The 12387-nt window shown below is 36.9% G+C and overlaps 1 protein-coding gene across 1 annotated transcript in view; it reads right to left on the reverse strand.

Moving 5' to 3' along the window:
• The window catches only part of lrp1bb (low density lipoprotein receptor-related protein 1Bb), a 373072-nt gene that overhangs the window by 225101 nt on the left and 135584 nt on the right, over positions 1–12387 (reverse strand). Inside the window, exons 8-10 of the mRNA XM_016288691.1 lie at positions 6110–6332; positions 2611–2797; positions 2247–2390 (exon numbers count right to left, since the gene is read on the reverse strand). Of these exons, the coding sequence (XP_016144177.1) occupies positions 2247–2390; positions 2611–2797; positions 6110–6332 (554 nt within the window). The remainder of the gene's footprint in view (positions 1–2246; positions 2391–2610; positions 2798–6109; positions 6333–12387) is intronic.

Below are 12387 nucleotides of genomic sequence, written 5' to 3' on the forward strand. Positions count from 1 at the left end.
TAATATTTTACAATGTTACTGTTCATACTGCATACTACTGATCAAAGAAATGCACCCTTGAATAGCATAAGAGACTTCTTTTAAAAATGTAGCGTCTGGACCAATCCAACACACTATATATTCTCTTTTTATATGACAAATACTCTGTAACCTCAGTTAACAAGCCATATGAGGACCCATGGACCCTTCCCCCCGGAATGCGTAACACCCCAGGAAGTCGAACAGGCTTCTTTGTTGCATGGCAACCAACGCTGATATCACTGGGTTTATTGGCCAAAAGTATGTAAAGCAGGGAAAATCCCTGCTTGTCCCAAGGACATTTTAAAAAAATCATAATTATTACAAATATTTGAATAAAAGTGTTTAATTTTTTATTTTGATCCCAAATCAGTTGCGTGAAGATCTACAAAGCAAAATACTCGTAGGCAGACGTGTTAACCCCTGGGGTCTGAGGGTGTTTTGAGGGCCTGGAGAACTTAGAGAAATAAATGGAGCAATCAGCATACCCAGGTAAAAAATATCTTGACTGAGAGGATTTATTTGACAAGCTCCAGCAATTATATTTTTGTTCATTGGGACTCTGTTTAAACAATAAATCTCCTGTTGTTAAATTAGCACAGGCACACAACAGAGGCTGAGGTTATCCATGGGCTTGCAACAAGCTCAAATAAATTAACCTGTAGTCACAGTGGGGATAAAACAAAGGGCAGCCTGGCCTATCTGCGGCAGGCCGATGGGAAAGGAGGTGGATTCTGGGTAAAGAGAGGGACCTCACCTCAACATCCACCTCCTCCGTCATGGGACCACACCAGTGTGGGTGAGACCACACAAATATCACTTCAATTTATCATTCTGAGTGGAAGAGCTCCATTACCTTGGTTTGAGACCTATATATCAAACAACACAGAGACTACTGGATGCCACAGTCATTTAGCATAGCTTCTCAACTGATGGAAAGAGGCAGGATGTAGAACATCTGGGTGGCGGTATAAATCAGAAATGTCTAAAGACGCACAGCTTGGTTCATTATTGCAGTCACTTCATGCTTAACTCAGGATCGTCATTAATTGACCCATAGCTTTCATTGTCAACTAAGTAAAACGTCCATTGATCAGGAGGATCTGCGTATAGGGGAACAGAGTGGAAATGGCAGTAATGGCAGTAATGAATCATGCTATAGGCAGTCAATAAAATAACATCACAACCATGTGGGCCAATCTCCTTAAAAGTTCATCTCCATCTCTGTCAGTGCCAAGACTGGCGCAAATGCAGAACCACTCAATCTTCCTCCTTAATAGTGTAACAACACGCACATTTCAATTTCCAGCTCTAGATAGCTGACGAGAATCGAATAAAACAAAGACATATTCCATCACCATTTCTGCAGGGATGACGTGACATTAGGTGTGGTGTGGTTCAACTCTAATTTTATGAAGCTATGAGAATACCTTTATGCGCAAAGAATGCGTTGTGGTACTCTTGTGAATGCACAGTGGAGACTGACCCGAAAGAGAAGAAATCGTTGAATGAAGTCACTATTTTTGTTTTCTTTATGCACAAAAAGTATTCTCATAGCGTCAGAAAATTAAGGTTGAACCATTGATGTCACATGGACTTGTTTAATAATGTCCTTTCCTTTCTGGGCCTTGAACGTGGTACAGTAGTTGTGTTGCAGTCTATGGAGGGTCAGAAAGCTCTTGGATTTCATCAAAAATATCTTAATTTGTGTTCCGAAGATGAACAAAGGTCTTACGGGTTTGGAATGACATGAGGGTGAGTAATTAATGACAGAATTTAAATTTTTGGGTGAACTATCCCTTTAGGATTTCAAGACAAACACTCACTGGAATGAGGCTACTTAGATTTATTTGATTATCCCTTATTATAATTTTTTATAAAAATAATGTTAAATTGTTTCAAATATGATATATCAGGGTCTTGTGGAATGTTTATTTGTACATTTCTCAATCATCATTGTATTACATTGCATTATATGTTTCACCCCCACAATAAAAACTACAGAGCTTTGATCATATTTAGGATTTGTCTTTTAGTAAAGGTTGAAAAATATATATTTTTTTTCATACTATTACGTGATAATTCAGGTTTACAGGGTTAAAAGTTACACTGACAGTCTTTACTATTATTATAATCAGTATTATCATTATTAATCATATTATTTCAGAACAACACATTTGAACAGCTACAGTGCACAAAAGTAAGGCTGTGAACTATGGTGAACTGACTTTTGCAGGACAGCCCGTCACTTCCCAGGCTGAATCCGGTACGACAGCGGCAGCTCCGGGATTTGTAGCTCCCGCTGAGAAGGCAGATGTGCGAGCATCCTCCTGGTTTACCATAAGGGTCAACTTCACATGCATGGCCCTTGACTGAAGAGAGGACACTGGTGTCACTTAGCATATAATTAGCATATTCATATATACATATAATCTTGAAGAATGTATTATTGTTTTAATATATATAATACAAAACCTGAAACAAAAGCCAAAAAGTGATGCACATGAGGCAGGAAAAACAAAACAAAACAGATGCATAGACATGCATGCTGTTCGGTCTAAACAAGCAATTCAAACCAAACACATACTTTACCTTTCAGCTGACTGAGCTTGTGGTAAACCCGTATTGTTTTTGCATTTCCTATGCTGGTTAGCGTCTCCGGGTCTGTGACATTAAAGCGATTTATCCGTAAGATGTCTACCACTGCTCCACTGGAGGGTTCAGAGCGAGTTGCATACAAGTAGTCCTCAAAGACAGCTAATCCATGCAGGTGGGCCACCTAGAAAAAGGAACATTGACTACTTCAGGTTGATTAGAACACCCAGAAGCTACTTAGCTAGGTAAATATCACCTTGTAAGCTCAACAAAAGCAGAACAGCACAGATAAAGTCCTTGGTATTTCCCATTGATTCAACATCAACATTCAACATCGAATTAGCCATTAGCTAAAGCTGTTATTAGACTTAATTTGACCTGGCAACAACCCACAATCTGAATAAAGAGGTGCAGATTTGCAGACAGGTGGAAGGTAATGGAATTGTGTTGATATGCATTCAGGCAGTTCAGGACGTTTGGCTGGGTCAGCTAGAGTGCATGTGTTTCTCTGGGGACACCTCGATTCTGTGCAGTGATTCTAGCCTACATGCTATCTCTGCAAGCAACACGTGACAGGAGCAGACTGGGAGTGCTGAACCCTGCCTGCAAATACACACACATTAAAATGTGCATTGTGCTTCATCTAAACCCACAGGGAGATAATTCATCCTCTCTTTCCCTTACTGCAAGAGGTAAGAAATAGTGGCAAAATTGTGTGGCTCATAATGCTATTCTCGTTTAAATTTATAGTCAGATACTCAACTATTCCTCCAGGGCAAGAGTAGATATTCCAGTGTCCCCACAAAGTATCTGGACACTTAATGCACAATTAAAATTATTTTTTTTTCCATTCTAGCAATTAATTTTAATCAACTGGTTTTGAGATCAGTTTTAATGGATGTATAAAGTGAGTCCACACAGGGGTCCATCATATTACCAAAGAACATTTCATAATGATACTATATGAAAGCCAGTTTCCACCTCTGAACCACTTTTGGGTCGGTACAGTTTCTGAAAGAAGGGTAACAATTTAGTATAGGGACCAATTCTCACTATTAACTAGTTACTTATTAGCATGACTATTAATAACATATTGGTTGTTTATTAGTACTTATAATGCACATATCCTTAATTCTACCCAATACCTAAACTTCACAAATACCTTACTAATTATTAATAAGCAAATTAATAGTTTATTGAGGCAAAAGTTGTACTTAATGGTTTGTGAGAATTGGACCGTAAAATGTGATCGAAAGAAGTATCTTATGCTCACCAAGGCTGCATTTATTTGACCAAAAATGAAGTAAAAACTGTAATATTGTGAAATATTATTACCATTTAAAATAACTTCTTTCTATCTGAATATACTTTAAAATTTAATTTATTCTTGTGATGGCAAAGCTGACTTTTCAGCAGCTATTACTCCAGTCTTCAGTGTCACATGATCCTTCAAAATGTTTGTATGGAAACCATCATGTGAAGTTTGTATTTATTTAAAGTAAATATCAATTTAATGTGCTAAATGCTAAATAAAACTATTAATTTCTTTATAAATCAATCAATCAATCAATCTTACTGACCCCAAACTTTTGAATCATAGTGTATGTACATATAATAGTCACAATCATAAAACTGATATAAAATTGCAATTGAAAATAAAATATCAATAAAGAGAAAATAATGAAAACTTTTTACCTGTTCACTTAAATAATCACTTAAAATATATTTTTGTGCAACTTTTTGCTTGAAAGTTTTTTTATGCAACTGTTTGCTAGAGCTATGCTTCTTTTGAAATAAGCACTTGGTTTGATATTGTGTCATCTAATGGAATTACATTCATGAGTTAAGTATCCAAACACTCTGGTGGCCACTGCATATCTAATGTAATTATTTAAATATATATTACTGAATATAGTTGAGCGCAGTGGAGAGTAAGTGAGCAAAGAACAAAGCATGCTTTAAATAAAAATAAAAAGTTCTCCTGCAAGGGTGCCTAATTAGAAAGGGTGTCGTCACATAATAAGAAACCCGTTAGAAAAACAATGAAGTCGAAAAGGGTAGATACCGTTTTCAGGACTCGCAGAAACTCACCTTAATTTGCGATGGAAATTAAATGTGTTAGCAACCTCTCACCAATACGTTGCAGCTCATATTTAAGAGCTCCATTTAACCAAGCAAACCCGCACCTGCCTGAATACAGTCATCCATTGCTCAATGTACGTGGCCTTCTACACTTTCCAACAATGAGAAGATCTTTGGGTTGCTTAGCTGAGGTCTACTTTTGAATAATAATGATCCATAATTACCATCCTCTTAAGTGCACTTCAGGTAAAATATTCAAATGGTGAATCTGTTTCTGTAGCCCGTGTTCATTTAAACTAATTAATGCAAGAACTAGCTTGAGAAATTAAAACGCAGATGAAGCCACACAGATACAGTCGCTGCTGGGTATAAATGCCATAACCAATTAATACTTGAAATCAATCTGTGTACAACTGTGTTGGTTTCTTTCTTCCCCGAACAGGAATGATTTAAATCTTGCATCAGACAAACAATCCTTTGCTTCCCTTCACATCACCATTGGTAAGTATTCATATCATATTAATTTTACTATTAAGAGCTTATCTAAACAACATCTTTTTTGGTGTATTAAAAAATGGTAACATTAGCAACATTTCGGAATGATTTCGCAGACACAAAAGTCCATTGTCAATAGGGTAGTGATGCAGCTCACACACAAGTCACTTTCAAACCAAGCAGTTTTTCCCCCTCCAGATTAGCATGATTCACTTTTTTGCTCAGTCACATGGATTCAAAATGAAATGACGAGATTTTTGCATACAAAATTTCGCCAAGCATCAGTAAATGTGACTGCTCCTTTTGGCTAGGATAACCTTAAGAAGAACTCTCTTTTATGATCATCTGCTGCTAAGCTACTACATTTGTTATTCCACCCCTGTACTGTTCAAAAGTTTGGGGTCAGTATTTGTTTTATTATAATTGTAATAATTTTTTATTATTATTTATATTACTATTATAAATGTATTTATTTATTTTTGCAACAAAAAAAGCACTCAATTGATCAAATGTGACAGAAGTGTCCACAAAAATATAATGCAGCACAACTGTTTTTAACATTGATAACAATGAATTTTTCTTGAGCACCAAATTTTCACATGATCTTTCAGGAATCATATTAGGATGATTTCTGAAGAATCATGTGACACTTAAGACTGGAGTAAAGGCTGCTGAACATTCAGCTTTGCCATTAAATAAATGCAATTGTAAAATATAATAGAAAAGAGTATTTTTTAAATTTTAAACAACATTTCACAACATTACTGTTTATACTGTATTCTTGATCAAATAAATGCAGCCTTGGTGAATATAAGAGACTTCTCTGCAAAACATAAACAAAATTCTTCAACCCCAAATCTTTAAATAGTAATGTATAAAGCTGCAAAAAGACAAAAAAAAAGAAAGAACAAGAACTCACTTGATATCCCTGGATGATAGTGTGTCTGTTTTTGCCATTGTAATCCACCATTTCAATGTAATCCAGATATGCGTCTGCCCAGTACACCAACTTTTTTACCAGATCCAATGCCACGGCAGTCGGCCGCTCAACCTTATAATCCACAAGTCGAGTTCTGTTGGTGCCATCCATGTTGCAGCGCTCCAGTTTGGCTTGATTCCCATAGTCAGTGAAGAAGAGCATCCTGCAAGTGATCAGGAAGTGCAATTGTTTTTATTAAAACATATTGAGGTCACCCAGAAAATGAAACTTCTATCCTAATTTGCATATCTTCATGTCATTCCAAACCCGTAAATCTTTCCATAAGACAACAGCTAGACGTGACCAAGGAAGCATGCTGTATACTATATAGGTTTGAAACAACATTTGGTCGAGTAAATAATGTCACATTCTTTCCTATTCCCTTAAAAGTACACATTACTGTGACACATAAAACAACAAGATCTATTTTTCATCACTGGCTGTTCCTGTAAGACTTTCTTTTTGTTTCCACCCATAAAACATGTTGCCAATTAAAGCAAGACCTCATTAGTGATAGGCATAAATGCATTTATCAAATGACGCCATCCTCCTTTGAAGTATTTCAATTACAGTAGCCCTGCTCAAAAAAAGATGCCCTTTGTGTATGCAAATAAATGACCAGGCTACAAACAGCTACAAAAAAGTCTACCAGTGACTGCAAAGTGTGTTCGACTGAGTGTTCAAGCTCTAACAACATCAGATACCTAGTGGCTGATACTGCAAACACATAATTTAATTAGGAATCTAACAAGGAAAGAGTTCACACACAGCCAGCAGTCCCCAAGTGCTTAATTGCTCCAGAGAAGCAAACATAAAACATAAAGGAAATTAAAAAACTTCCCCATAAGGAGCTTTTTATCATGGCAGATCCATCTCGTAGTCTGTTGTTATCCAGAATTCTTTGCAGCGCAGTATCAACCTTTTCTTGTAAGTCATTTCATTTGTCCCTTGGGGACTGAAGTAGGAGAACTCATTAAATGTTTCAAAGTCAGACTTTTAGCTGATTAGAATATTAGTAAAAGATGTAAAAAGCATGTCTCTCTAAGGCTTCTGCTTCTTGACCCTCCTCAAATCTTTTGTTTTCTGAATGCTAGAAATAGTTGAACCTTGTATCAGTGATGCTTTTCCTGCCTGCCAAAATAAAAACTAATTGGCTCCTGTAACACGTACAAAGTTCCAGTACACTGTGGTGTTTGACTTGCTCTGTGTTCCTCAGCCATCTTTTGTTTTCTTTTTTTTTCAAATTTGGAACAGTTCAGCCCTCAATACAGAAACTGATACTACACTGTTCCATAAAGAAAAGAACAATTCATACTAGACGGGGGAAAAAAAACGTTAACTGCATTGTTCCGTTATGTTCAAAGTCGTACAAACAGGATTAAAAATCAGATAGACATACTCTCAGCAACATCCTCAGACCGCCCACTGTCTAATGCATATTGTACAAAAACTGGAAAGCACATTTTCAATTTGGCAAGCTTCACTGTTTTTAACTTGACATACCATCTTAAAAATGCAACACTCAAGTAACAAGCCACTTAAAAGTAAGGAATAAATATATCATACACTACCGTTCAAAAGATTGATGTTCTTTAAGAAATTATTACTCTTATTCAGCAAGGATGCGTCAAAGGCATTTATAATGTTACAAAAGATGAAAGAAAAAGATGAAAAGATGTTTGCTGAGCACCAAATCAGCATATTAGAGTGATTTCTGAAGGATCATGTGACACTGAAGACTGGAGTAATGATGCTGAAAAATGTGTCTACCATTACAGGAATAAATGGTCACATTTTAAGTTTGGGGACAATTCTAAACTATAATAAATTAACTATTAACTACAACCTTTACCTCAATAAACTCTTAATTTGCTGCTTATCAATAATTAGTAAGGTAGTGGTTACGTTTAGGTATAGGGTAGGATTAAGGGATCTAAAATATGGCCATGCAGAATAAGGCAGCGGTTCAATCCCAGTCCTCGCTTGTCCATATTTTGCATGTCTCTCTTAGCTAACACACCTGATTCAGATAACCAGCTCGTTAGAAGAGAGCTACATGAACAGTGTTCCGATTGAAATGATCTCTACACAGTGTTCATTGCTCCCTACTCCCTGAGCAGGGGAAATCCGTTGAAGTTTTCTTTCGGAACATTCATTCATGGATTTGCGCAACACCACGGCCTGCAGCGTCTTCATACACAGACAAAACTTATTAGAGAGGTGTGAAATGTGACATAATATAGCTCTGTAAATAAATACCATTAAATATGCAGAGTGGGGGAGGTGGGGGGCATTTGGAAACGTGGGGGGCATTCCAGCGTTTCCGATTTGGAAACGCTGGAATAAGGCATCAATATGTGCTTTGTACGTAATAATAAACAGCCAATATGCTAGTAATAAGCATGCTAATAAGCAAACAGCAAATAGTGAGAGTTGGTCCCTAAACTAAAGTGCTACCGAATATATTACATTTTGAAACATTAAAATAGATGGTTTTAAATTGTAATAATATGTTTTGTTTTGTTTAAATACATGATTATATTATATATTGTCAGCAAGAGGATCCATCTCTTTCTGAGCAAGCCACTGCCATATATTAGATTCAAGAGCTGCTGAATGTGATTTTTAACACCAAAATAAATGACATACAGAAGGATAAAGCTGATAAGGTATCTGCAAGTTCAGTGTCTTTTTCCTGCTATTATATGGAAGAAAAGTTTTCATACAGCAATCCATGATATTATTCACTCATCCACATTTAATCTGCGAGATGGCTGGGTCATTCTGACTATGATAAAGCAGTTTAATCTGCATAGAACACATTTAACACTTAATTTATGTATATTTTAAAAAGTATGTTGCCGTTATATTTTTTTATACATTGTTTAATTTTATTGGTAAACTAATAATGTTATTTCTAAATCAAATACAGATGAGATTTTTAACAATATTTTAATAATTTTCAGTATTTGTATGGCAAAGATCAGCAAATTAATAAGATAATAATTTTCAGTGTTTGTATGGCAAAGATCAGCAAATTAATAAGGCGAGAATGGTGATGTGTCATTTAATAAAAAAATAGCTACTTTTATTAATAATAAAAACAAAATATTCTCCTGCCACAGTTCGTAATGAACAATACAGTTTGTTAGGCTTACTGTAGACATTGTTGCCAAACAATTTAGCAATTTGCTAGATTTAGAGAACATATAATCCCCATCAGAATCTAGAATTTAGAATTATTAAAATAAATCATATTTATTAATTACTGTATTATCAGCGACATTCAACAAGTCTGCAATATATCCAACAAAACACACCAAGAATCAGTACTACATAATTAGAGGACAACAAAGGCAATAAAGCAAAATTAATTTAAAAATAAATCCATAACTTTATATGCCGTATATTGCTCTGCGCTCTAGCAGTGAGTGTGTGTTTGAGGCAAACAAACATTTTCCACCATTGTTCACTGTACTGTGTATATACTTTCTGATTCCTGATTCTAATAATACAAACAGATGAGACATGGATGCAGAACATATTCTTGCAGTGAATGTTGCATTCTGATACCACATAACAATAACCACAGAATGATAAATCAACAATACTTTATTTATTTGTTTGGTGGTTAGATAACAAACTCAATAATCCTAGACAAACCACAAAACACAATGGGAACCAATCTGACCCAGTCATATATCTCATCTGTTTCTTTAGACCTTTCAACCCTGACTTTAAGTAATCACTGCAAGGTGACACAATGGTCCAACCCAAACCCGGACCGCAGGGGAATTTCATTACTGTAGAGAATACCAAACTGAAAATGCCTCCCCTTTCTTTCACCAAGACAGATTACCAAACAAGAGTGTGTGTGGGGGGTGGGGGGGGGGTCTTGAATAGCGGATGTATAAAGATTTGCGCACAGCTCTGTTTTCACTTTGCTCTAAATGAAATTCAAGTTTCACACTCTCCACTGACTAAAAAAAAAATTCTCACCCTGCTTTTTCGAATTGATTTTGAGGAATAAGTTAGACTTTGAAAAGCGAGGTTAAGCCAAGTTCAGTCTTATTCCCTCTCTGGGATTTTTGTTTCAAATTAGAAAGCTACATTTTACATAAAGCCTCTCCAGAAGTGTACAAGAGGACGGAGGCTCCTTCAAGAAAGCAGGCGAGAAATTGGACAAAAAAATAGGGAAGGAAAAATATTTCAAAACCACAAACGAAACACTTAACGTTTCGTGAACTCTTTCCATAACTACTACGCCTCATGCTGAGCCACTATCACAAACCCCCTCAATTTCTTTTGTTTTCACTCAAGCTCTCCAGGCTGACAGACCTCCTGCGTTCCCTCAGCCTCCCTCACACACAAGCAGCTCCAACCTCATCTCGCCAATTACAGGAGGAGGACCAGAAAAAGCAGAACGGCAGTGTTATGTAGTAAACTGCACTTTGCTGAAGCCTGGAGGTTTAACCGCTGCACTCCTCTCCCACATTCCCGGGAGGAAACTGGCTGGATGCACTGAAGGCCATGTACAAATGTGAGAGAGCCATTCCCGTGGGTTATGTTTATGTAAACGCACCAACGGTGCGTTAAAAAACCCGTTTAAGTTGGTACAATTACATGCTCATCATGGACCATAAAAGGACACAAAAAGGCATGTTCACAGTGAATGGAGGAGGAACAGTGTTGAGCTTGTTTGATAAGGGTAAAAAGGGCCAACTTCAAGATTTTTCCTAAACTGGATTTTCTGCTTAAGGTCGGCTCTGTGAGGTGAATAAGGGGATCTTTCAAAAACATATGAGAGCCCAAGAGAAAAGCTCAAAACCAGAAGCATATGTTTCTAAAGTCATATCCTACAGCATACGTACTGCACACCGAGAGCTTTGCAGACTTGAAAGCTAGAAAAACAAAGCAAATCTGTATCTAGCCAAGCATTTTATTTGGCCAAAAAGACTGAAGCATTTGCTTTCACTTTACTTGTGCACTTTGTACAACTTCTGCTTTCAAATCGTAGATAATTTTATTATAGCCTATATATTTTTCTTTGCCCATAATGAATACAGTGGTGGCCATTGTTAAATTATTATTAGAACACTAGTATTTTCACCAGCTAAAAATGGTTTTAAGTCAGTTATTTTTGTCTTTTGCTGTAGTGTGTCAGTAGGATATATCAGTTTACATTTCCAAGCATTCATTTTTCCATTAATTGTAATAATTCAGTGAGATTTTTGTTTGCACAAGGAGTCTGACAACAGCCAGTGCTCCACACAGAGATCTGATCTCATCCTCATCCAGTCTGTCTGGAATGACATGAAGAAACAGAACAAACTGAGACTAAATCCAGAAGAACTGTGGCAACGTCTCCAAGATGCTTCAAGAAACCTAAAAAAGGACTTTTATTCCTACAGACACCATATGGAGCATCGAGATGCCTTTGCAAAAAAAAAAATCTTTTACCTTAAAAAAGCCGCCATATTGAGTGTTACAATCATTCATATGTATGAATGGACCATCTCTGCCTTATACTGTACAGTCAGCAATAAAACATACTTTAGCACTAAAATGCCAAACACTAAAGCGATGCAACTAGAGAATTCAGTGTGCATTCCATTCAAAATCTCTTGAAAGTTTTTGAAAGATCTGCGAGGTTGTTGATGATCACAGGAGAAAGAACACAGCATTTAGACTCAAAGAGATAAACGGCTGTCATTTCCTTTAAATACGCCTTCATTCAGGGCAGTCAGGATTTAGTTTTTGTCAGAGTCACAGCACGAAAACAAAAGCATGACAACCACACACACCGAAGAACGGAAGTGAAATTGATGGCCTGGGCTCTCCTTGCAGTCTTTAGTCTGCTGAACACCGGTGCTACAATTTAGGTTCACTGGGCGCAAGGCGTCTCATTAAAAAACCCGGAACAGAGTGCTCTGCCTATCCGTGCACTCTCATGAATAAATGGGACAAACTCTCTCATGAATTCCTATTCTAAGCTCGCCGGGAATATTACCACGGCGCTCCTTTTAGCGGCTAATGACTAGAATAATCATGCTGCCCTTCTCTCCTTTGAGGACTCTTTGTGTTCTTTTACTCATTTCTCTCGAAACATTTCCACAATCACCATGCTGACGTGAGGGATCCGCCACCCCCTTGTTTCAACTGCGGCTTTGTGGTGTCAAAGCAAAACAAACCTCATGTAAAGCAGATTTCTGCAAGGG

The sequence above is a fragment of the Sinocyclocheilus grahami genome, unplaced genomic scaffold (assembly GCF_001515645.1).
Source record: "Sinocyclocheilus grahami isolate Dianchi unplaced genomic scaffold, SAMN03320097.WGS_v1.1 scaffold233.1, whole genome shotgun sequence".
Classification (NCBI taxonomy): Eukaryota; Metazoa; Chordata; class Actinopteri; order Cypriniformes; family Cyprinidae; genus Sinocyclocheilus; species Sinocyclocheilus grahami.